The sequence below is a fragment of the Leptopilina boulardi genome, unplaced genomic scaffold (genome assembly GCF_019393585.1).
Source record: "Leptopilina boulardi isolate dan_hultmark-lab unplaced genomic scaffold, ZJU_Lbou_2.1 LbouV2_399, whole genome shotgun sequence".
Lineage (NCBI taxonomy): Eukaryota > Metazoa > Arthropoda > Insecta > Hymenoptera > Figitidae > Leptopilina > Leptopilina boulardi.
In genome coordinates this window covers 1,570,244-1,596,536 of record NW_026137972.1, presented here as the reverse complement: position 1 = coordinate 1,596,536, position 26,293 = coordinate 1,570,244, and the positions used below count along the sequence as shown (strand labels likewise).

Sequence of the window (26,293 nt, the reverse complement as noted above, 5' to 3'; positions counted from 1 at the left end):
CTCAAATTGTGAAAAATCTGACGAAAAGATATTACTGGAACTTTATATACATAAAGTTTAATAGACAATGTTCACTTACTTTTAATAAAATTGATCAGACCTGGCTTAGGAGACTCACAATTAATTATTTTGTCTAAAAAAACACCGTATTTTGACAATCAGAAATTACTTAGCACAACGCTTGGCAACGTTGCGTCTTGTAGGTTAGGTATAGAAAAAGCGCGAAATTTGAAAGTAATATAAGTAGTATATACATATAATAGTATATTCTTCAAAGATTCATAATAATGAATAATAATTTGAATTTGCTTATAAAAAATTAAGATTTTTAAAATAATAAATTATTATTATTATTATTTAACGAAAATAAATCAAACAATAGCAGACGACACGAAACGGAACGGGGGAAATATAATCCAACGTTGCCAAGCGTTGAGCTAGTACTACGTGATACAAATGAAAACTTAAATGGGCATTGATTTGATTGACGTTGGAGGGAGAGAACTTCCTTAATTAAATAATATAATATTTTTTTTTAGGAAGCTGAAAATAAGGATGTGGGCCAACAGGCCCAGGAAGCGGAGGAAGCGCCCCAAATAGTAAGTACTTTTCATTATTAAAATTTAATTATATTTACATTTTTGTTATTTATTTACTTTTGTATATATATACACACTAAACTCTATATTTCTAAAAATGCTGTCTGCCATTGAAAGTCGCGAGTAGAGAGAGGTCTGATTCTTGTATACCTCTCCTTCTCTTGCTAAACCACGCAGGCGTAGTACAATACGTTCCAAAAGTTTACTGTTAACTGTGTTATATCATGTTCACGTATACATACTGTTAAATATTTTCTAATGGACCTGTACCGACAAAGACGGGAATACAGAAATCAGACCTCTCTCTCGGCTCGCGACTTTCAATGGTAGACAGCATTTCAGATATATAGAGTTTAGTGTGTATATATATACAAAAGCAAAGTTATGAATAAAAGGTTATGGTGAATAATCTTTTTAAAAATTTCGGGCTTAATGCTTGAAACTTGTTACGGGAAAGGGGGGGGAAGTTTAAGTGACGTCATTTTAAATTTCAAAATGGCGCATATTTTTTTTAAATTTCAGGCGGAATGCCTGAAACTTGTTACCGTGGGGTTTTCGGGGTCGCTGATTACGAATATGACGTCAGAATTTTAAAATTCAAAAATGGCGGATCCAATATGGCGAATATTTTTTTTTTAATTTCGGGCGGAATGCCTGAAACTTGTTACCGTGGGGTTTTCGGGGTCGCTGATTACGAATCTGACGTCAGAATTTTAAAATTCAAAATGGCGGATCCAATATGGCGAATATTTTTTTTAAATTTCAGGCGGAATGCCTGAAACTTGTTATCGTGGGGTTTTCGGGGTCGCTGATTACGAATATGACGTCAGAATTTTAAAATTCAAAATGGCGGATCCAATATGGCGAATATTTTTTTTAAATTTCGGGCGGAATGCCTGAAACTTGTTATCGTGGGGTTTTCGGGGTCGCTGATTACGAATCTGACGTCAGAATTTTAAAATTCAAAATGGCGGATCCAATATGGCGAATATTTTTTTTTTTAAATTTCAGGCGGAATGCCTGAAACTTGTTACCGTGGGGTTTTCGGGGTCGCTGATTACGAATATGACGTCAGAATTTTAAAATTCAAAATGGCGGATCCAATATGGCGAATATATTTTTTTAAATTTCGGGCGGAATGCCTGAAACTTGTTACCGTGGGGTTTTCGGGGTCGCTGATTACGAATATGACGTCATAATTTTAAAATTAATTTTTTTTTTAGGTTGAACAGCCTCAACAAGCTGCTCAAATTATAAGGGTCCGTCCTCTGGTAATAATAATAATAATAATAATAATAATAATAATAATAATCATGATAATAATTAAAATTTTTTTTGTTTAGCATGAGCTGACCGGTCCTCACCCATGGACCCGTAGGCCAACGAGGCCTACGATGTTCACCACGTTGCGTCCACTCCACAGGTGGTTTATGTTCCCCCTGGAACCATCTGTGGAGCAAAATCGGCCCAGAGCGGCTGTTGAGGAGGTCCCTGGGCGGCTGGAGGAGGTCGCCCAACACATGCGTCAAAATCCACCCCCTCCCTCTCGCTCAAGTATTGTTATAATTTTTATAACAAAAAATATTTAATAATTTTTTTTTTCTTTTTTAATAGTTTTTTTTCTTTTTTTAATAGTTTTTTTCTTTTATATACAAATAACTGTTTTTTTTGAATATTTTTTTTCGTAAAAAAAAGGATTTTTGTTTTATTTTTTTATTTGTATATATTTTTTCTAATTTTTTTGCATGCTTTTTTTTAACCTTCGCGTTACCGGGAGCCATCCGGGGTGACCCAAACGTTTTTTTTTTACCAGTAATGTATTATAATAATTTTTAAGTAATTGATAACTAAGTAGATTTTAAACATTTTTTATCACCGGGTCACCCCAGGTGGCTCCCGGTAGCGCGAAGGTTAAATGTTTCTTATGTATATATATATAGTTTTTTTTAAATATTTTTTTTGAAAAAAAAACAATTTTATTTATTATATATATATGTACACATGTTTTATTTTGATATTTAATATATTTATATTTTAATTAAAAGTTATTTTATTCTATCCTTAAATTTAACATAATAATTAATTCCTTAACTAAACTTAACCTAAAATAATAACAAAAATATTAGATTATTTTCTTTATTATAGAATTATTTTTTTACATAAATTTATACAAAATTAAACTTGTTTTAATTTAAATTCAATATGATTATATGGACCACCAATATACTTGAGGCGTAATTGTCCAGCATCAATAGCTTCTTGCATTTGACCGAAGCAAATGGAGTTGTCAGCGAACATAGGTACAAATCGTGAAGGTAAGAAAGTATTAAATTTTCCATCCACTTCAACGACTATCTTTTCTCCATATTTTGTGTTGACAAACTGGATTTTGGTAATAGGATACTTATGTCCCGGAGTCAACTCTGAAAGCGGTTTCGTAGGCAGGAAACCCTCCATACGACCAACAGCATTTATTTTACTTAGATCCATCTTTAAAGACTAGACGATATCTGAGAAAAAGAATGAGCAAAACTGCTCATGCACGCTAAATTTATACCTAAAATTTTACTCGCGCATGCGCAATAGCTTAAAACCCCCCACCCTATTCTATCCAATTGCGCACGATCATTTGAATAACCACGCCCATTTTCATAGTACGCATGCGCGTTCAATTTTGATTCTATGACGTCACAAATACATGTCTAGACAAGTTTAAACATGTCCAGACGTGTGTAAATGAAAAATTTTATATAATTTTTTTTAAAAATAAATATAAACAATTTTAATTATTTTAAAAAAACATTTATTTACAATGACAATATACATTTATGGACTTAATAAAAAGTGGTCACAATTATTATAAAAATCTTGTAATGTTGAATTATTATCAACTTCATCGTGACCTAAAGGAATATTTGTCGGTACATTAGATGGTTGTAGTAACCATTTGCGAATATTATATACATTTTTTACAGAACAATGGAAATTATTGTGTGTGTGATTTGTACATGGAGTATATTGATCTAAGGCTAATTTTTTCAACGACGGACAATTCAAATCATCTAAATTTAATACATTTTGTGTATAGCTTTCTAACCATTTTTGTTTCTCTAAACCTTTTACATAAACTGTAGGTGTACCTATTAATATTTCTTTCAGAATTGGTTGTAAATCTTCATAAGGTATGTCACCAGCATTCCAATCAATACCATGATAATTAAATGCAGTCCATCGATTTTGACTCTTGTATCTTCTCGGTAGGCGGCTCCAGGCATATGGCGGCTCGAAGAGGAACACCAATGGATGAGCATCTTCTTGAAGTGGGATGATTGCTAGCTCTTTTATGATAAACTCGTTATAAGGTCTTTTGAAGCACTGGAAATCTACGACGTACGCCATGGTATCTATAACAGATAAATGACTTTAGCCTCTAAGAGTTGCTGTATTTATACTCTTATCTCCACTTTTTTACCATTACCCCCACTACTCACTTTTACCCCCACTCTTTACGATACTTTCTTCACAACATTACTGATTGGTGTGTATTGAATAATTCGATCATGAATAATTAAACAATAAGCTGCTGTATTGTCTGGAAAATTTTCACTAGATTCAAATTCTAGTTTCACATCCACAGAAGCTTGTTTAAGAAATTCATTTTGCTTGGAGCAATCTATGACAGCTAATGGTGCATAATCTTTAAATTCATTCCTGGACAGAATAGGCTCAGGATCTTTACCATAGTATGATGATTGAAAATTACAATACATCTCATAGAGAATTGAAAATTGATTTTGATTAAAATTCAAATTTAAATTACTATAAGGATAGTACTGTGAATTTAAGAAAAGTTTTACATTTATGAGATTACAGCTATCAAAAATATTTGCATATCTTCCAGGATGATCTTTTCGATTTATTTGTAATCCAAGGATTACATATCGAGGTTTCTGAACCTGCGTAGAAGTTTTTACAGTCCAAACATGTTTTTGAGTGGTAGGTAACAATGGATATTCATACATATCCCACGATCTGAAGCTCATAGATATAAGAGGGTCTTTTTCAATAAATTTTAATAATTCAATTTTTTGACGATCTCCAAGGAATATATATGGTATCAACCATTCCACTTTATTAATTATAATCTTAAATTGCTCATGCTCTTCAGTTGCCGTAATATCAACTATAGCATTAAGGTCTGTACGAGATCTTGTGAGGATAAGTTCATGTTTTGCATTAACAACAATCTTTCGATAGTCTTCAGCAAATCCAAAAATCATGTTTAATGGTATGTTTACATCAAAATAACCATTCTCATTGGTTATTCTAAGATCGTCATCGAATTCAAGATAGCCAGCATTTTCAGCATAAATTAATTGATTAGGTGTGTGAGAAACATAGGCTTTCATAGTGGTTGTTAGACCAACATTTTTACAGCGATCAATTTCCACTCCACTCAATTCATAACGAATCTCGTTGAATAAAAAACTAACGCTATTACTAATTAACTTTGTGTTAGTCACATTAGTATTATTAGCTTTTACTAATCTTCCTGTTACGTGTAATGTACTTTTTGAGGGTAAAATGTATTGATCTAGATTTTGAACTGGAATTCGAATATCATCACTATTATTAAATGCTGATGAATTGTAGGGTTGGTGAGAATGAATCTCATAGTGTGGTAGAGAATCATCAAATTTAACTGGTCTAAGAATGGTTAGAATATCTTCCATTTCTTTTATAGAAACAACAGCAAATGAAAAATATTTTAATGATTAATTTACTTTTCTTCCTTTGTTGTCTTGATAAACTCGTAGACCGAGCTGCTGTAGGAAACGTATGTTCTGAGGTGTTAGCCTTTTGCGAACTGATTGAAGACTGATTGGTTTTTGACATGGTTGCTCGTTTATATAGCTTCCACCAGTTTTTCTGTAAAATACTATACCCATTACGTTGACTTAACGTGTAATCTAATTGTTATAGTTTCACCACGAAAATTTATTAAATTTCCTTCTTGATCAACGATTCGCACTTGAATATTATGTATTGTCTTCACGGCGATTGGAAGATAAATGACTTGAGATGGTACTTCCACGATCTTATATCCAGCTGGAACAATTGGAAAAAATTCATGAATTGTATGTACTTTTTTATTGTTAATATATGCACCAGTTGTAATACTACATTCAATTCTAATAGCATTTACATTAAGAATAGCTACTGTGAAATCTGACGTATGTATTGCATTATCTTCAAGAATGCGTGCAGTGAATCCCAATAATTCACCAATTGAATCTTTATGTGTAAAATCAATTTCACGTCTAGTCATAATTTCACAACGCAAGGTATTATTATTTGGTTTAATGCTTATAACTTGCGATCCTTGTTGAATGGAATTTTGAATATATTTTTCAATATCTTCAATTTCATAGCTGCCAGTAGGTATAGTAATCACATCATTACCAAGATAAAATTTATTTTTTCCTACATCAACATTGGGAATTGAATTAAAAGTTAGAAGTTGAACAAGACCAAGAGCATAATTTTTATTTGGTAATAATTCTATTGGTGGAAAATATTCTGCTTCAAGTATAGATGATTTACCTGAAATAGTTAGAGTAAATGATTCATCCATGATGATGACTTTTTATAGACTGATTGCTCACATATGATTACATGTATTTATATAGGTTATATTTGTTAGAGAATTTGAGTTGATCGCTTAGAAATTTAAGACATAAGTGTCCACAATGAAAAGTATCATAACTTTGACAACTGTCATGATTATATTGTATCAAGGTATTATAGCCTAAATAACTGATAAGCTCAAAAGGTGGTTGAAGGTTACCAAAGCTGTCAAAATACAATGCTTTATCTTGAAGCTTTTTATAAGCAACCCAATGTGTTCCAGGACCATCCTTATTATCGAGATTAATAATGGCAGATTCATTTTTCCGAGGTCCTCCTATTGGCAACTCATTTCGCATGAATACTCCCCGACAATGAGGAATTTTTAACTCTTTAGCGTATTTGAGCAAATCATAGTTAGTTAATGCTCGTTGAGGAAGTTTTATGAGAACTTTTTTTTTAAACATCTTTTTTTTTGCCTCATACCTAATCCTTTAGAGTAAGGTTTCAAATAAAGTCCCAATCCCTGTCGATAGGGTTTCAAGAAAAGACCTTTACCTAAAGAAACATCTTCCATTACTCTATTGTGACGATGAGCTTCTTTCAACTGCTCTTTTGCTGCATTCGCGTTGTTTACTGCTTTCACTATACTTGCTGTTCCACCAGCAAGAGCTCCAAGAGCACTGAGTCCAGCAAAAATTGGAATTAATGGTAAGAGACCACCAACTTTTGAAGGTACTGGTAGAATGCGAGGTGTTAAAATTTTACTTCTACCACCTGCTCTTCTAATAGCTTTTCGAGCATTTTCAACTGCAGCTTTGATTGTAGATTGAGTATCATTTCCCGGAATAATGGAATGTCTAGCAGCATCAACAATTTTTCTTAATACTGTTTGTTTCTGCTTCTTCTTCTTATTTTTAGATGTCTTTTTTCTTCTCATTCCCATACCTAATTTTGATTTGACCTTCATTGTACCAGATATAGCTAAAGCAGCAGCTTTTTCACCTACACTGGAATCGTTAGCTAAAACTCGTTGCCACGCCTTATCAGCTAAAATCCTATCAGCAGCGTTTCTTGCTTGAACGTTATTACGATTCTCTGAATATGCAATATCGTGCTCTTTGCAAGCTTCGTCTAATGGATTTATACCTGTATCACCTCGTGCTAAACGCTTTATCAATTTAGTACCTGGACCACAGTATTGATAACCAGGTATGTGTAATTCAAATGGTAACTTATTTATAAGACTGTTAACTAAACCTTTACCTCGGGAGCGGTGATGTATAATCATACCTCACTCTATGAAAGTTAAAAGTAGAATGACTCGTAAGCTATATAAGGGCTGTATTTATACCTTTTGCGGCAGTCTATTTCAGAATGCGATTCAAGCAACAACATCACAAGCTTCCAGTCGTGAATCTAGATGCGATTGTAGAACAGTATGATAAGAAGCAAGTGAAGCGTCATGGTAGTTTGTTGTCTGGTAGTATTCGTGCAATTTTTTGTGGACCATCAAATTGTGGTAAAACAAATGTACTACTTTCTCTAATTTTACATCCAAATGGTCTGAGATTTAATAATATTTATCTCTACTCAAAATCTCTTCACCAACCAAAGTACAAATTTTTGGAAAAAGTTATAGGTAGTGTTAAGGGAATTAAATATTTACCATTTAGCGAGTATGAAGATGTAATTTCCCCAAAAGGTGCAAGGCCAAATTCTATTTTTATATTTGATGACGTAGCTTGTGAAAAGCAAGATAATATAAGAGCTTTCTTCTGCATGGGTAGACATGTCAATGTTGATTGCTTTTATCTCTGTCAGACATATGCGAGGATTCCCAAACATTTAGTAAGAGATAATGTTAATTTATTAGTTCTTTTTCGTCAGGATGAAACAAATTTAAAACATGTGTATGATGATCATGTTAATACAGACATGACATTTACCAAGTTTCGTGAGCTTTGTTCAACATGTTGGAACTCTGATAAATATGGCTTCGTAGTCATTGATAAAGACTGCAATCTGAATGAGGGGAGATATAGGAAAGGTTTTGACTGCTTCATAACACTATAAATAGAAGGTGATTGGTTCCATGAGTATTAGTCTAGTGTACATCTTTGAACTAACAACATGTTTCGTAAGGAGAAAGAGTATCTCCGCCAAATTGCCAAAGCTAGTGAGGCCATTAGACGGAAACATCGCATGTTAAAAATTGGAAAAGAAGCTGTTGAAAATGTTTTGAGTGAAACTTTTAAACCTATAGTTCAACCCTTAGAGAAAATTGTTAACCTCTCTGATGTTAAACATGAAAATCATAAGATAGAAAAGAAGGAGGAGGTAATTAAAACTAAAGATGAATTAGATGATAGTATGAATTTTTTGAGTGCTGATGAAGATGAAACATCAGTAATTCCAGGCTTTGAATATGATAAAGTAGTTAATAAATATATATACTTGCTAGATCATAATAGAAAGCAATGTTTAGATACGTTGTACGGCGTATATAAGGTTAAAAATGGTTCTCTCAAGATTGGTGATGCACCAATAAGTTTTAAAGATCACTTAATAAATGTTGGTGATAAACGTTTTAATATTACTTCCGGTATATTGGAACTGTTATTTAAAAATAAACCTGAAATGTCATACATTAGCGATGATGATATGAATAATTATAAACAAATTCTCATCATCTCCAATGCTCACAGAAAAAATTATAGTTCTTCTGAACCTATACGTACAAGTAAAACTTTTAAATATGGCAATATTATTTTAAAACTTTTTCCTCATAATGAAACACCAAAAAGACGATCGAAAACTGGCACTTCATTACCACATTTTATGATTGTAAAAAAAAGTTTTCAACCAGACTATATCTATTGGGATGATCCTAACGAATTGGTTGACCGTCTTCGATTGCTTATGGCATCTCAAGCAGCTGGGAATCCCAGTCACAATAATGAAATTATGTCAATCATAGAAGAATTACGTGAAGCGAAAATTATATATTGAAAATTATTGTTTCATTTAGTCAGGCTCAAGAAAAGTATATAAGGAGGTGTTCCATCAACTTTCTCTCAGTCTTAAGATGAGCATTGATGTGTTCGGACATCCTCTTAATGAAAGAGGAATTGTAAGGGTCGCAAGAGGACCTCCAGGTCCACCTGGAATTGGTTTTAAAATTAACTCAGAAGGTCACTTCGACTTACAGGGTAGAAAAATTTCCAATGTTGCTGATGCAAAAGAAAAAACTGACGTAGTTAATTTACAACTTGCACAACGTTTAGTCGAAAACGAGTTAAGACTAATATATCAAGTAACGTCTTCACTGCGAAAAGAAATTGACAATAACTATATATTATTAAAAATTCTCGAAGACTCTATAAACGAAAAAATAAAAGTCTTGGAAAGAGAAATAAATACTGATTTATCATATCGAAACGCTGAAATTATCAGTCAATTGGATGCTCGTTTGAGTACTCTAGAAAATGAACGACAAAAAGAAAACAGTAGTGACTGAACTTCATAGTCAGGCAAGGAGGAATTATCATCGCCGCCGAGTCGACATGCGTGATATTGATGAGACTTGGCAAGCAGATTTAGTAGAAATTTTACCTTATTCCAAAGTAAATAAAGGTTTTAAGTATTTACTAACAGTTATAGATATATTTTCCAAATACGCTTGGGCTGTTCCTGTAAAAAGTAAAAATGGAAAAGATGTCACTAACGCTATGAAATCCATATTCATAGAAGGACGTATTCCAAAAAATCTACATTCTGATAAAGGTAAAGAATTCTATAATTCTCAGTTTGAAGCTTTAATGAAAAAGTATAAAATTAATTTCTACTCAACATTCAGTAATTTGAAAGCATCTATTGTTGAACGATTTAATCGAACTCTAAAACGAAAAATGTGGATGCAATTCAGTCTACGTGGAAATTATAAATGGTATGATATATTACCTAATCTTATTTCCAATTATAATAACACTAAACATCGGACTATTGGAATGAAGCCGAAAGATGTTACTGCAGAAGATGTTGAGATTTTGAAAGAAAGATTTTTGAAGCTAAGAAAAATACCTTTAAAGAAAGCAAAGTTTAAAATTGGTGACAAAGTTCGAGTTAGCAAGTATAAAAGCGTGTTTGAAAAAGGTTACACTCCCAATTGGACAACAGAAGTATTCACAATAGATCAAGTCTTGTCAACTAAACCTATAACTTATAAACTCAAAGACTATCAAGATCAACCCATTAGTGGAGGATTCTATGCAGAGGAACTTCTTAAAGTAAAATATGCAGATATTTATCTGGTTGAAAAAATTCTCAAGACACGTGGAAATAAAGTTCTCGTCAAATGGCTTGGCTTTGATAACTCTCACAATACTTGGGAAGAGAAAGCAAATTTATAATTTAAATCAAAATTTATTCTAATAATAAACATTGACAATGCCAAATTCAAATATTAATCTCAAAATTGAAACAAGCAGAAATCAATTTGAAACAATTATCACAAAGTGAATTTAATACTCTCTATAATGTAACTGTTTAATAAAATATAATTTAAACATTATTGTAGAACTCTAGTCCTGGAATAAAATCTTCCACAGAGTGCAACATACTTTCATGATATGCACGTTGTAATTTTACATAATTTAAGGTTAAATCAACAATGAATCAACAATGAATCAACAATGAATCAACAATGAATCAACAATGAATCAATAATGATTTAACCTTAAATTATGTAAAATTACTACGTGCATATTATGAAAGTATGTTGCACTTTGTCGAAGATCTTATTCGAGGACTAGAGTTCTACAATAATGTTTAAATTATATTTTATTAAACAGTTACATTATAGAGAGTATTAAATTCACTTTGTGATAATTGTTTCAAATTGATTTCTGCTTGTTTCAATTTTGAGATTAATATTTGAATTTGGCATTGTCAATGTTTATTATTAGAATAAAATTATAAAAAGCAATTTTTTATTAATATTTAAATTAAATCAATTTTAATTATGAGTTATGTATATACAAGGTTTTTATAAATAAAAAAATACATAAAATTTATAATATTTTTTTACATTTATTTAACATGAAAATCCTTACATTTTATTTTACAAAAATATTTACAATTCTTCGATTTCTGGGATCCTATAGTGACCCCAGGGTAGAGTATCAGTACTCTCGGTAAGCAAGTACCTTTTATCATCATACGGATTTAATGCTACTTTAACTTGTTTAACTGTTTCTATATTATGTAACCGTGACCTAATGTTGTATTGAGTTCTAGTCTGAATCTTAAAATCACGCAAGCATTCAACGTAATCGTCAAAATGAATAGACTTTTTGACGACTCCCGCTTTAATGCCTTTAGCTTTCTTAACGAAATCTTCACCTTCAACGCGTATGCTATACATTTTACTCCGCAAGCCAACAAATTCAGTAACAATTTTACCATTGCACTCGTCCTTCATTAGGCCGAGAACTTTTTTGTTGACTTGCGGAATAAATACCATACGCATTGTTTACCGGATAGTCAGATGTGTCGAACTTGTGGATGTCTTCTTTCATATCTTTATATATGTCTTGACATTTCACTACGTACACTAGACTGTCAGTGTCTGTATACAACAGTTTACATGCTTCACCATATTTCGGAAGCATGTAACTGTAGTGAAAGTCATAGACAAGCGTTTTCGAGACATCCAACACACTTAAATCCACATAAATCGGTTTATTGAGTAGGACCTCAGTCTTTCATAATTCGATGGCCACAAGGTGTTCATCGAATATTGCACGACTGTGGAAATTGGGCCGAGAGATGAGGGCTTCGGCACCATATCTGCCGAACCAGTGTGTAACCAATTTAATGTTTACATGCTTGCGAACATTTTCCATGGTCTTACCATACACTGCGTTATTCATTAATTTGAATAAATTCTTTTCAAATTCATTTTTTTGCAGTTGTTCGCATGGCAGTATTATAGTCTATATAGGGTTTCAACCATTGTGATTGGTACAATAGCATATATATTTAATACTCTGAACTTTTCACGCATGTGTAGATAGAGACTAACTCTTACTGCGCATGCGCAAAGAGATGAGTCGAGGAAATTTTTTTATTTATTTATTTTTTTTATTTTATTTATTTATTTATTTATTTATTTTTTTTTTAATCCAAAAAGCTATGAAGCCATCGTCGTAGTCACGACCGCCGTCACCCTCACCACCACCGTCCTGGTAGTAAGAATATACCCACCGGTGGGAAGGTGATGGCGGTGGCGATGAGTGTGCCGGTAGTGGAAGCTACGACGATGGCGGCGATGATGGCGGTGGCGATGGTGGCGGCGCCTTGGAATTACCACCACCGGCAACTCCATTTGAGTCACCCAGGAGTTGGGAGACTCTGGAATGGGAGTTCCCCCTTCCCCTGGTGGTGGAGTTTGGAACTAAAAAGAAAAAGAGTTAATTTCAAATTTAAATTTAAAAATTAATTATACTTACTGCCGGTGGTGGCTCCTCATTATCTTCCCCCGCAGACAGCTCATAGAAGCCTTCATCCACTTCTAGACCCCCTTCTGCGGGGGAATTGGGGGGAGTTTCTAGAAGATCATATTCTCTCTAAAAATATATTATATTTTATATTATATTTTATATTATATTTTATATTATATTTTATAATATATTTTATAATATATATATATTTAATGAGTAATTATTATGTACTTACATTTCTCAATCGCTCCTCAATACACTGCCAGCAGTAGCACCTTTCCATTTTAGGACTGCTCTCGTGGCTCATCTAGAACAGATTATGACGATCCACGAGAGCAGTCCGACTCTTATAGGCAGTACCCCACCACTACCGCAGGCACGGAGAGGGGCGCGCCGATGCCGGGTGGGGGATACTACTCGCGCGGCTCCACTAGCGTGGCACCGTACGCAACTAGCTCGCACGCTCGGTCGACCAGTTACCAACTATCGACCGAGCGAGAATTTTACCATGAGGTAAAGAGCGCAGCACTGTTGCGTGGAAATAAATTAAAAATAATATCTAAAAATACAAAGTCGATAAGAAAGGTAAGCGCCACCTATCGGGTAAACTAAGTCGGTCGGTAAAACAGTTTTAATTAAAAAATATTTTTTTAAAAAAAGTTGATAATAAAAGTGAGCGCCATCTATTGGGTGGTCGGTAAACTAATTCAGTAAAAAAGTTTAAAACCACCGACTGAAATGAGCGCCATCTATTGGGTGGTCGGTAAACTAATTCAGTAAAAAAGTTTAAAACGACCGACTGAAGTGAGCGCCATCTATTGGGTGGTCGGTAAACTAATTCAGTAAAAAAGTTTAAAACAATAGACTGAAGTGAGCGCCATCTATTGGGTGGTCGGTAAACTAATTCAGTAAAAAAGTTTAAAACGGCCGACTGAAGTGAGCGCCATCTATTGGGTGGTCGGTAAACTAATTCAGTAAAAAAGTTTAAAACGACCGACTGAAGTGAGCGCCATCTATTGGGTGGTCGGTAAACTAATTCAGTAAAAAAGTTTAAAACAATAGACTGAAGTGAGCGCCATCTATTGGGTGGTCGGTAAACTAATTCTGTAAAAAAGTTTAAAACCACCGACTGAAGTGAGCGCCATCTATTGGGTGGTCGGTAAACTAATTCAGTAAAAAAGTTTAAAACAATAGACTGAAGTGAGCGCCATCTATTGGGTGGTCGGTAAACTAACTTCAATGTTCAATAAAACAGGTTAATTAAAGTCGGCAACACACTCTGAGGTGAGCGCCATCTATTAGGTGGTCGGTAAACTAATTCAGTAAAAAATGTTAAAAACCACCGACTGAAGTGAGCGCCATCTATTGGGTGGCGGGTAAACTAATTCAGTAAAAAAGTTTAAAACCACCGACTGAAGTGAGCGCCATCTATTGGGTGGTCGGTAAACTAACTTCAATGTTCAATAAAACAGGTTAATTAAAGTCGGCAACACACTCTGAAGTGAGCGCCATCTATTGGGTGGTCGGTAAACTAACTTCAATGTTCAATAAAACAGGTTAATTAAAGTCGGCAACACACTCTGAAGTGAGCGCCATCTATTGGGTGGTTGGTAAACTAACTTCAATGTTTAATAAAACAGGTTAATTAAAGTCGGCAACACACTCTGAAGTGAGCGCCATCTATTAGGTGGTCGGTAAACTAACTTCAATGTTCGGTCGGTAAAACAGTTTCCTACCTTATCAGTCGAGTTGAAATTTTTGTCAGATTCCTACCTTACCGACTGCTGATAAAGTAGAAATCTGCATTACCGACCGAGCAGTTACCGACTGCAGGTACTTAGCCGAGATCAGAACCTGGGGTAGAAGCCCCCTTGTTATACTACTTCCACAATTTTGTTAGCACTTTCACGATCTATGCAAGTTACCATAACTCGTGAGAGACCTGTTTTTTCAATATTTTTAATAGAACATCTAAAATTTTTATGTAAAATTTTACCACATTTGAGAGGATGTAAAGCTGAATTATCTTTAGTTTCAACAATTACTTGAAAAGGACCTTTATTATTAGAATTATATTTGTTTTTTAATAATTTATCAAAAGAGGGAAGAGATTTTTCTTTAGAATTATCTGATTTCTTTGCAAAATCATTATTATTATTATTATTTAAATGTGAAGATTTACGTTTATTAGACTTCGAAATAACTTGATTTTGAAAGCCAGAATTAGATAAAATTTGATTTTCTTTATTTAAATTTTCCAAAGATTGATCAATCATGATTGAATCGAGAGGGTCCTCATGAAAATCAGGATCATGATCAAAATGAGATGGATCATCGGTAGCTGACATAATAGTCAGCGGCCCTTAGGCCTCTAATAAATGAAAAGAAAAAACTTACCTTTATCAAAAATCAAAAACGAAATAATAAATATAAAATAAAGAAATAACCTCTTAGAAATAAGTAAAAGGATTAAAAAGGAAAACACCAATCAATTAAATTTCGAAATATTCAAAACGTTAGAAAACGTATAACACTCGTAAAAGATGCGCAGTAGGTCTACACTTGACGACAATCAGAACGAGAATCGATTCCATCTGAATATCAGGTGAGACTCATACAATAATACCTCGCTCACTTAGGATTTTTGCTTGAAAGCGTCTGTTACTATATTCCTAAGGACATGCTCATGCGTAAATCGCACCAGATTTCTCTCCGTGTATCATTTAAAAATTTGTCCCAATAAAAATTCAGTGAATTATAGAATTTCTTTCATTTAAAAAATCAAATAACCTAAAATTTGCTTGAATGAGAATTTTATTAAATTAAAATTCTCTTAAATAAAAAGACATTTAAGTTAAATGATTGTCGAAACGTTAAAAAAGGATTTTAATTTTATTTGGTTGACTTGGAGGATTGATATATTCCTATATATGTATTAATATTTCACCGAGTGATAAATTCTGTTATACTGAAATATACAAACTATTTTTCATTATAAAATAAATTCAAATAATAAATATTTATTATAAAATAGATAATATTATAAATATTTATTATTTGAATATATTTTATAATGAAAAATAGTTTATATATTTCTTTATTTAAAGAATAATTAATTAATAATTAATTTAAAGTAATAACTCAAATATAATATTGCAAACTAAATAGAATTTCCTCTTTCATTAGTTTAATATGTAAATTAAAAAATAATTCACAAAATAGATTTATTTTCACTTTATTTTATTATATTTAAATAATATAAAAATTTAATTATTAACACATCTTTTTATTACATATATACATAATTTATTTGTAAATATAAAAAAAAGATCAAAATCGTCATTCACTTTCGTCATCTTCTTTTGCATCAAAATTTTTCACCTTATTCAAACACATAACACATAGAACACCCCTATGATCGGTACAAACAAATGCAAAACATTTATCACATCTCTCTGATGATTTACGATCCATACTTCTTGGACAATTAAAACATCTTCCTCTTTTTCTTGTCATTAATTGTTTAATTTTTTTCTTCTCAAATATTTCAACTTTTCTCGATATCAAATGTTTAAATCCAATAATTTTAACAGCATTAAAAATTTTTTCATTAGCACTATTATTGGTACAATTTAATCTTTGACTTATGTGACTTTCCACTAATTCTTTTGCAAGATCGAGTAAAAATTTTCTTCTCTCAAATGAATCATTCGCATAATTATAAATTGAATAGGCATTCAATGTGGCAATATCAATGATATTATAAAAAATTGCCAATGGCCAACGTTTGGTATTTTTTTGTACAGTATATTTATCAATCATCATTTCTAATTTATGAAAATTATTCATTGTTTCGTCATAAAATTCGTGTGCTTCATTAATTTCTTCAAATTTAAGTGTAGAAAGAATTATTTTTCCATCATTTTTAATCGATGATGAAGAATAAGAAAATAATGTCGTATCATTAATATGATAGGAAATGGAATTTAATTCTGATGTGAAAAAATCATTTGGTAAATTCTCGTGATACATTGATAAGAATCCAGTTAATCGTAAATTATTTTCTTTCAATTTTTGTGATAGTAAATAACTTGTACAATTAGAATCTGTAAAAATATTTCTCCCCGAACCATTTAAATGTTGAGTGAGATTAATGACAATTTCATCTCGAGATTGTTCATCATTTGGAATTTCCAAATTTGTTATATAATTATTATGAATATCGGCAGCATAAAATATTTCCATTTTTGTCGATTGATTGGAAATCTAAAAATAATGACAAATTATTAATTTGCAATTAGTTAAAATAAATTATTGGAATAAAAAATTATGATTCTCACCAAAGAATTAGGTTTACAATAAACTTTTCGTCCAACAACAACGTCGGATGAACAAATAAAATTTGTTCTACAATTAAGTGAAAATAAATTTAAAAATTCTCTCACAGCTTCAGCTTTATCGCCGGAATTCATTTTTCTTGAAACTCGACTGTCCATATTGTCAAATCGTAAACAACGAATAATTTCTAACATTCGTTTACAAGTCATTGTTGCTATAAAAATGGGAAAACCAAATTCTTGTGACCAAAATTCAGAAAATGGTTTACCAATACATTTCATTACTCCATGAAATATTAATAAACCAAAAAATGCTTCTAATTCAAATTTATCCACTGGTATCCATTGAAAATTTGAATCTTGTTCCATTATATAAATTCCCCTTAAATTTGTATGTTTAATAATAAGTTGAATAATTTCATCATTAATAAATTGACGAAATGCATTTAATTTTGTGTTCATCATTATATTTGGTGGAATTTGTGATTTTAATAATTGTGAAATTTTATTTGATTCCGCCTCTGTTGATGGACCGGGTTGCCATAAAATTTTATTTTCATTACTATTTTCATTTGCTTCATCTGAAAATAAATTTTTGTTTATTAATTTAATTTTTTTTTTTACTTTTTTGTTTTATTATTATTTTAATTAGAATTAAAAATACAAAAAAATATATTTATTTAAATTTAAAACAATAAAACTAATTATACAAATAAAAATTATTCAAATTAATGAAACAGAATTTTTATACCTAATTAAATATAACAGACGTTTCAATATTTTAAATAATTAAATGGTTTTTAAAAACAAATCTAATAAATAATTAAATTTAAATATTGAAATAATTTTTAATCGAATTTCGAAATTCTTTTTTTTTAAATTAATTTTTTATTTTCAATAATAATTGCAGCCCTCAGATCAATTTTAAGGTACAAAAAAAGACGATTTATATTCCACAATTATATTTTAGTACAAATTTCTAAAAAAAATTTCATTTTTATAATTTTTTTGAAGTCTGATTTAAGCAATTTATTCTAATTAAAAATTTTGTCACAGTTTTTATTTTTGATGGTCAAAAAAATTTCAGGCAATACTTAATCAAATTTTACAGATTTTTAAATCAAATTTTTTTTTTTTTAAATAATAATAATTTTGGAAGAGTTAAAGTTGAAATTTTTAAAAATAATTGAATTTCAAAAGATTTTCTTAATTTTTAAACAATAATTAAATTTTACTAAACTAAAAATAATTTATCAACTAATTTTAGATAATATTTTTCAAAAGTAATTGAATTTCAAAAGATTTTCTTAATTTTTAGACAATAATTAAATTTTACTAAACTAAAAATAATTTATCAACTAATTTTAGATAATATTTTTCAAAAGTAATTGAATTTTCAAAGATTTACAATTTTGATTTTTGAAATTGATTGAACTTTTCAAGTGATTTTTAATTAAAATTTTTTTTGATGATTTCACTAAAAAATTTATTAGAAATTGCAAACAAAAATACAATAATTTGAAAACTTTTTAAGCGAAGAATGATTTTAGATAGTTGAATTTTTGAAGAATATTATAAAAATCATTGAAAATAATTGACATTTTTGCAAATAATTAAATTTTAAGTGGTTTTGTATTTAAAAATTTTTTGGTAATTTTATTTACTAATTTTTTTAAAATTATAAACAATTATTAAATTTCATAAAAATTTTAATTGAATAATAGTTTAAGATTAAATTTGAATTTGTGAAGAATTTTAAAATTATTGAAAATAATTAATTTAGTGAAGAATTTTAGTTAAAAATTTGTTAAATAATTGTAAAATAAAGAAGATGTAAAGAAATTGATTGAATCAATAAAAAAAAAAAAATTCAAAATTTTCAAAACTCAATAAAAATTATCAAAAATCATTAAAACTTGCATTTTACTGTTGTATTAATTCAATTTCACTGAAAAATAATTTCCTCTTCAAAAATAATTTATTTTTAATAATTTTCGAAAATTTCGATTTTTTTTTTAAAGTAATAAAAATTATCAAAAATCATTAAAACTCACATTTTCGTGTTATATTAACTCAATTTAATTGAAAAATAATTTCATTTTCAAAAATAATTGTATAGGTACTAAAAAAAGCGTATTTTGTTTAAAAAATTTTTTTTTTTAATTTAAAAAAAATGTCGAAATATTCGCATTATATTAAAATAAGTCGAAGGAAGTCGTACTTTTGAAAAAAAAACAGTCGGAAAATGTCGTATAATCCGATGGCCTTTTTTTTAAATTTAAATATAAAATAAATAGAATGAATATAACCTCAAAATAGAAATTTAAATTTTTAAAAATATATTTTTTTCTACCTGTAAATGAATTTGTTGATTCATTATTTATAAATAGTTGACAATTTTGATTTTTCTCATTGTAGAAATTATTTTCAAAAACATTTTCCTCTTTTATTTCAATATTTTCGATATCCTCCTCCAATAATAAATCTTCCAAAGCTTGGGAAAAGCGTTTTTTAGTTTCTTCATCATTCATTATTATTATTATTATTGTATTTTTATTTAGAACAGAATAAAAAATTATTTTACATATTTTTGTTTTTAATTACTAATTTTTATATTATATATTTATTTTAAATAGAAAAAAAATATATATATATATATAAATTTGTAGTGTAAAAACAATGTGCATAGCAGACGACAAATCGAAAGTTGTCAGTTGTCAAATCGCATATGGACTCTTTATATAGCCAAATAAAAAAAAATATTTTTCCCTAGAAATATTACTAGACAGCAAAATTTTAAATACATAAATGTTATATTTTTTTTTTAACTGGAAAATAAAAAATTATTTAATATAAGCAAACAATGTAGATATTTTTTAAATATTTTAGAAATATTTCATTGAATTATTGAATTTTATATGCTTCAAATTATCTTCAAACTAAATTTTGATAATTTTATGAACAAATTCAACATTTTAACTTGGTAATAAAATTTTATTTTAAAGATATTTTGAAGTAGATAACTTGGTGAGTAAATTTACCCACAATGAGCAAAATAACCCCGTCTTAGGGTAATCTTTATTCTGTTATTAATTATTTATTAATTATTATTATCATTATTATTATCTACCACAGGGAGAGGAAATTTCGTTTTTTTTTTTAAATTTTTTTTAGCACTTTAAAAAAAATGAAAACAAATTTTGTAATCGTAAAATAAATCTTTAATTTCATTTCAGTCACAGCTGTCAATTATTATTATTATTTAACTTACGTATATTTACATTAATTATTGTTATTGATTTCTTCTCACAGACAATAATTTCATATATATATATAATATTCAATACATTATATATAAACAGACTTTGTACATAGTAACATAAAATAGTCCAACAAAAAATTTTTTTTTCGCTATAATTTTGGTTTATCAATTTTCAAAATATATCAGCAAAAATTCTAAATTTTTAATTTCAAATATCAAGATTAATCGAAAAAGATAGTTTTCAATTGTTGTTCACATAGTCTCTTAACTTCATCTGAAAAATATGTAGAAAAAAAAAAACAATTAAATTAACTAAATTTATTTCAATTGAGAATTTATTGTAATAGAATTAATTTCAAAATAAAATTATTTTAATTTATTTATTTCAAATTATTTATTTTAAATTAATAATTTCAAAATAATTTAATAAAAAAATGTAACTAATTATAAATTTCTAAAAAAAAAAGAAATTACCATCAATTTCAATGATACTGGCATTCTTCTGCTGAAGAACGACATAAAATTCTCTTAAATTTGAAACTTTTCCTACAATCCAATAATCGCTCATTGTTTTTATAACAACTTCTCCAGTTTCATTTATTCTGCAAAATAAATAATAATTTAATAAATAATTTGAAAAAAAAAATTTTAAATAGCATATTTATTTTGTTTTGCTATTTATTTACCTGTTGGCGTCACTATTAATATCCGTTATTATCCTCAATACTTCAGGTGTTGTTAAAACATTTGAACAACGACGATTATCAAAATGAATTGTACTTTTATATGCTAAATTAAGTTTATTAAAATATAAATATTTTGGATTTGATTCTGAATTAATTGCCACATGTTTTGCACATTGATCAGCGACAGAACTAACTAATGTTGTTAATTGTGGTCCCAAAAATGCATCTAAACTTTTATAAAATTCAGGAAGTGGACTTGTTTTACTGTCCACAAATAAACAAACAGTTGCACTTAATGCACGATAAACAATTAAATACAACGAAATTGGTTTCGTTGAATAATTAATAAAGACCTTTGGCAATTTTTTCACATCATTAACACTCGATGGTCCCGTTACAAATCTAATAAAAAAAAAAAAATGGTATTTTATGAGAAAATTTTTCATTTTTTTATTATTAATAAATGGTAAAAATAAATTAAAAATATAATAATAATAATTATTATTATTATTATTTTTATTGTACTAACTTTCCATAATGAGCGGCTGTAAATGCAGAAGAAGAATTTCTCGGTATTGAACCACCTTCCAATTCCTTTTCGAGATAAGCGGGCAATAATGTACTTACTAAATAATTATAAACAACTTGCATGTCATCAGGTTCGAGTCCACTCCTAATTCAAAAAAAAAAAGAAATAATATTGTATTTTATTTTTCAAAAAATTTTGAAAAATAAATTGTTAATATAATTTTGAATTTGGCTAACCAGACAAGTTGATCATTATACAAAAAAGCAGTGTATTTAACTAGAGGGAATGTTGCTTCCAATAAATTCATGAAACACTGAACTCGCAAAAATGTCGCTTTATCCAGTGGAAGAAATTGAAGTCCTTGAAAAATATCGAGAATATCGCTATTGTTCAATTTCAAGGACAATAAATACTGAAAAGAATGGGGAAAAAAATATAGTTTCAATTTTTTTTTCATTTAGAAATAAGAAAAAAATTTCAAACAAAAATTAAATATTCTAATAATAAGATTTAAAAGTATAAAATGACGTTTATTTTTATATTTCAAATTCTCTTCGATTTAATTTAATTTCATTAAATTGTTAAACACTGAAGATAAATAATTTTCCTCTTTTCTATAATTTTAAAAAATTCATTAAATTTACAGGCCTTGGATTATACGAATTTTTCCAACTTTTTTTCGACTTATTTTAATAAAATTCGACTTTTTTAATTACATTTTTTTTTTACAAAATTTTTAAACCAAATACGTTTTTTTTAATTCAGATCTTCAGATCTTCATTATTTTTCAATTATTTAACAAATTTTTAACTAAAATTCTTTACTAAATTAATTATTTTTAATAATTTTAAAATTCTTCACAAATTCAAATGATAATTTGGCTATTTGGCAACTATTTTTCAATTTAAATTTTTATGAAATTTAATAATTGTTTATCATTGAAAAAAAAATTAGCAAATAAAATTAACAAAAATTTTCAATTCAAAATCACTTGGAATTAAATTATTTGTAAAAATTTCAATTATTTTTAATGATTTTTTTATAATATTTTTCGAAAATTAAATTATCTAAAAGCATTATTCAATTAAAAACTTTTGGAATTTAATTTTTGTATATGATTTCTAATAAATTCTTCATCAATAGAAATCACTAGAAATTTCTCATATTATAATTATTATTTGAAATTTAACACAATCTTTTGAAATTTAATTATTTTCAAAAATTTCAATTTAAAAGCTTTTAAAATTTAATTATTTCTAAAATTTTCCATCTAAAATTTTTTCAAATTAATAATTTCAATTATAACTCAAAATTAAATTATTTTGAATGATTTTTATAATATTCTTCGAAAATTCAACTATCTGTAATCATTTTTCGCTTAAAAAGTTTTCAAATTATTGTATTTTTGTCTGCAATTTCTAATAAATTTTTTAGTGAAATCATCAAAAAAAATTTTAATTAAAAATCACTTGAAGTTCAATCAATTTCAAAAATCAAAATTGTAAATCTTTGAAAATTCAATTACTTTTGAAAAATATTATCTAAAATTAGTTGATAAATTATTTTTAGTTCAGTAAAATTTAATTATTGTTTAAAAATTAAGAAAATCTTTCGAAATTCAATTATTTTTAAAAATTTCAACTTTAACGCTTCCAAAATTATTATTATTTAAAAAAAAATTTTATTTAAAAATCTGTAAAATTTGATTAAGTATTGCCTGAAATTTTTTTGACCATCAAAACTAAAAACTGTGACAAAATTTTTAATTCGAATAAATTGCTTAAATCAGACTTCAAAAAATTATAAAAATGAAATTTTTTTTAGAAATTTGTACTAAAATATAATTGTGGAATATAAATCGACTTTTTTTGTACCTTAAAGTTGATCTGAGGGCTGCAATTATTATTAAAAATAAAAAATTAATTTAAAAAAAAGAATTTCGAAATTCGATTAAAAATTATTTCAATATTTAAATTTAATTATTTATTAGATTTGTTTTTAAAAACCATTTAATTGTTTAAAATATTGAAATGTCTGTTTTATTTAATAAGGTATAAAAATTCTGTTTCATTAATTTGAATAATTTTTATTTTTATAATTAGTTTTATTGTTTTAAATTTAAATAAATATATTTTTTTGTATTTTTAATTCTAATTAAAATAATAATAAAACAAAAAAGTAAAAAAAAATTAAATTAATAAACAAAAATTTATTTTCAGATCTCAAAATAAGTTGATAAATTATTTTTAGTTCAGTAAAATTTAATTATTGTCTAAAAATTAAGAAAATCTTTTGAAATTCAATTATTTTAAAAAAATTTAACTTCAACTCTTTCAAAATTATTATTTAAAAAAAAAATTTTTATTTAAAAATCTGTAAAACTTGATTAAGTATTGTCTGAAATTTTTTTGACTATCAAAACTAAAAACTGTGACAAAATTTTTAATTCGAATAAATTGCTTAAATCAAACTTGAAAAAATTATAAAAATGGAACTTTAAGAATTTTTTTTAGTTATTTGTACTACTTAAATAAAATTTTGAAAATTTATCTTACAATTAGTTCGATTTTGAATTATTCGAAATAAATTTTCTTGATAATATTTTTATAGAATTATTCTTATTACAGAATTAATAAAATGAATTTATTATCTAATAACATTAGTTTTGTAAAGTAAAATATTTATTAACCAATTAAATTTTGTTAAAATAAAAAAATCGAATTTTTCAACTTTTTTTTGGAATATAAATCGACTAAAACGACTTTTTTGTGCCATAAAGTCGATCCGAGGCCTGAATTTACTAAATTTATAACATTACTAAATTAATAAATTTGTTTTCTCACCCATGAATAAAAATGATCGAGCTTGTGTTTTAAAAGAATCACAGAACCACAATCGGGTTCATTTAATATTGTCTCAAATGAACCCATAAAAAGACGAAATATTGTATAAGTTTGTTTGAGAATTGCTTGACAAACGCTACTTGAAACTTCATCGTATTGATATTCTGGATATTTGTTTCCATCTTTTTCTTTCATTATGAAAGGCACACCCACAATCTGTCAATTGAAAATTTTCTTTTACTTCTGTTATTATGATGACAAAAAAATACCTCTCTTTAAATAGGTGAAAAAAAGAGTGTTTAAAAAAAAATTACTCCTCTTCAGAAGACAATAATTTAAAAAGAATTAGTATTTGTAATTTGTAATTTTTTATCGATATACGAAATAAAAAAAACATTTTTCCTTACTTCTTTTTATACGGAAAAAAATTATCCTAAAGAAAAATAATTTTTTTTAGTATTTTAGTGCAGCAGCTGCCTAAAACGAAAAATTTCTATATTCAATTAACTTCATACTTAATATTTGCCATGAGTTTTTTTTATATGAGTGAAGTTAATTGAATATAGAAATTTTTCGTTTGCGGCAGATGGAGTACAAAAATTTTAAAAATATCACATGAAGTGGTTCCTAAAATTTTTTTTTGAATTCCAAAAAAATGAATTAAGCGAAAAAAAAGCAGCAACACATACCATCACCATCCAAAATTCAGGCTCTGGCTGATAATAAACTTGTCGTGTTTTTTGTGTATGACAAAAATCGCATTTTTGTCCAGGATTAAATGATCTGTAAATTACAAATATTAAAAAATACAAAAAAGTTGATACACTATCGATAAAAATAGTGCGAACACTATTTTTGATCCAAAAGAAGTGATTTTTCCAATATTTTATTTAGATATTTGTTTTTCTTAAAGAGTATCATTTTTAACTATTTCATAAAAATTTGAATTACTTAAAAAATTAATATTATAATTATAAGTAAATTAATTTAATTAAATTTAAAAAAAAATTTTAACTAAAAAAAATTTAATTAAATTAAAATAATTTTCTATATTATGTATCTTGGAAATTTAAATTGCTTGCAATGATAAGTACTTACTCGGTAAATTTAATAATTGCCTCGCTAAGACCTATATTTTTTATTTGCGTATCAATATCCGTTTTTGGTGGATGATAATACAAAATTTTGTTCTTCTCCTAAAAAAAAATTTCATTAATTTAGTAAAAAAAAAAAAAAAAAAAAAAATGCGCACGTCCCTTTTTAAAAATTAAATTTAAATTCGTAAATTTTATTTGTTCAACAAAAATTATGTTTGAAAAATAAGATTTCTTGTATTCAAAACAGAATTTTACAGAAAAATTAAATAAACTGATTAAATTTTCCAAATTAGAAAAATTTAACAAGAATTAAATTTGAAAAATAAAGAAATTAATTATATTAAAACAATAGAATGTTGGAAATTGTTAACAGGATGGTTTTGAGCTTACCTCTCCTTCTTTTTCAGCGTATGTACTATTAAAAACATAAAAATGTTGTAAAGTTACTTCAGACTCAGACATTTTATTTCAAAGGTTAGATTTCTATATTGCAATGGAAACAAAGAAATTCATTGGATCTAAAATTCTTTTATTTCAAATTTTAAACACAGAACAAAATTTTCTTCTTTTCTTCCTTTAATTTTTGATAGAGATTTCTTTGAAAATTTTAATTTGGAAAATTCAAAAACCAAATATAAATTTCAGAGATATATCAACACAACAATTATTTATTCTCATATATTTCATCAATCTTGAATGACTTTTACTAGGAACTTTTACTACGGTAAGGTTAGGTTATACTTGGAATAAAAAATAACCGCCAAATTTCATTCTAAAATTATTTTTATAATTTTAATATATATGTAAAT

General features: G+C 27.8%; 4 protein-coding genes across 4 annotated transcripts; 1 reads left to right on the top strand and 3 right to left on the bottom strand.

Annotated features, from left to right (window-relative positions):
* Nucleotides 1-8,360: 8,360 nt before the first annotated feature.
* LOC127288952 (uncharacterized) lies at nucleotides 8,361-9,239 on the top strand. Its single transcript, XM_051316671.1, has one exon. The coding sequence runs from the start codon at nucleotides 8,361-8,363 to the stop codon at nucleotides 9,237-9,239; it is 879 nt and encodes a 292-aa protein (XP_051172628.1).
* A 3,181-nt stretch (nucleotides 9,240-12,420) lies between these two features.
* On the bottom strand, nucleotides 12,421-13,037 carry LOC127288951 (prickle planar cell polarity protein 3-like). The gene is made up of 3 exons (XM_051316669.1): nucleotides 12,966-13,037; nucleotides 12,740-12,856; nucleotides 12,421-12,684 (listed from the first exon to the last, which is right to left on the bottom strand). Exons 1-3 carry the CDS (start codon nucleotides 13,035-13,037, stop codon nucleotides 12,421-12,423), a joined length of 453 nt encoding a protein of 150 aa, XP_051172626.1.
* A 2,912-nt stretch (nucleotides 13,038-15,949) lies between these two features.
* LOC127289045 (uncharacterized) lies at nucleotides 15,950-19,753 on the bottom strand. The gene is made up of 3 exons (XM_051316800.1): nucleotides 19,421-19,753; nucleotides 17,071-17,648; nucleotides 15,950-16,996 (listed from the first exon to the last, which is right to left on the bottom strand). The coding sequence occupies exons 1-3, from the start codon at nucleotides 19,596-19,598 to the stop codon at nucleotides 16,070-16,072; spliced, it is 1,683 nt and encodes a 560-aa protein (XP_051172757.1). The 5' UTR covers nucleotides 19,599-19,753; the 3' UTR covers nucleotides 15,950-16,069.
* Nucleotides 19,754-20,265: 512 nt separating this feature from the next.
* LOC127289044 (vacuolar fusion protein CCZ1 homolog) lies at nucleotides 20,266-26,184 on the bottom strand. Its single transcript, XM_051316799.1, has 9 exons — nucleotides 25,875-26,184; nucleotides 25,486-25,583; nucleotides 25,077-25,170; nucleotides 24,388-24,603; nucleotides 21,781-21,956; nucleotides 21,545-21,688; nucleotides 21,016-21,417; nucleotides 20,804-20,931; nucleotides 20,266-20,603 (listed from the first exon to the last, which is right to left on the bottom strand). Exons 1-9 carry the CDS (start codon nucleotides 25,944-25,946, stop codon nucleotides 20,551-20,553), a joined length of 1,383 nt encoding a protein of 460 aa, XP_051172756.1. The 5' UTR covers nucleotides 25,947-26,184; the 3' UTR covers nucleotides 20,266-20,550.
* Nucleotides 26,185-26,293: the final 109 nt, after the last annotated feature.

What these genes read in the sequence shown, in the direction of transcription:
- LOC127288952 (XM_051316671.1), top strand. Translation starts at nt 8,361, where the DNA reads ATGTTTCGTAAGGAGAAAGAGTATCTCCGCCAAATTGCCAAAGCTAGT.
- LOC127288951 (XM_051316669.1), bottom strand. Translation starts at nt 13,037, where the DNA reads ATGAGCCACGAGAGCAGTCCTAAAATGGAAAGGTGCTACTGCTGGCAG. An exon ending in TTGAGGAGCGATTGAGAAAT is followed by an intron (nt 12,857 to 12,965) that starts GTAAGTACATAA and finishes ATATATTTTTAG; the next exon opens with AGAGAATATGATCTTCTAGA. An exon ending in ATGAGGAGCCACCACCGGCA is followed by an intron (nt 12,685 to 12,739) that starts GTAAGTATAATT and finishes TTTTCTTTTTAG; the next exon opens with TTCCAAACTCCACCACCAGG.
- LOC127289045 (XM_051316800.1), bottom strand. Translation starts at nt 19,598, where the DNA reads ATGAATGATGAAGAAACTAAAAAACGCTTTTCCCAAGCTTTGGAAGAT. An exon ending in ATCAACAAATTCATTTACAG is followed by an intron (nt 17,649 to 19,420) that starts GTAGAAAAAAAT and finishes ATTTATTTTCAG; the next exon opens with ATGAAGCAAATGAAAATAGT. An exon ending in ATTGTAAACCTAATTCTTTG is followed by an intron (nt 16,997 to 17,070) that starts GTGAGAATCATA and finishes CATTATTTTTAG; the next exon opens with ATTTCCAATCAATCGACAAA.
- LOC127289044 (XM_051316799.1), bottom strand. Translation starts at nt 25,946, where the DNA reads ATGTCTGAGTCTGAAGTAACTTTACAACATTTTTATGTTTTTAATAGT. An exon ending in GCAATTATTAAATTTACCGA is followed by an intron (nt 25,171 to 25,485) that starts GTAAGTACTTAT and finishes TGTAATTTACAG; the next exon opens with ATCATTTAATCCTGGACAAA. An exon ending in TCGATCATTTTTATTCATGG is followed by an intron (nt 21,957 to 24,387) that starts GTGAGAAAACAA and finishes CATTCTTTTCAG; the next exon opens with TATTTATTGTCCTTGAAATT.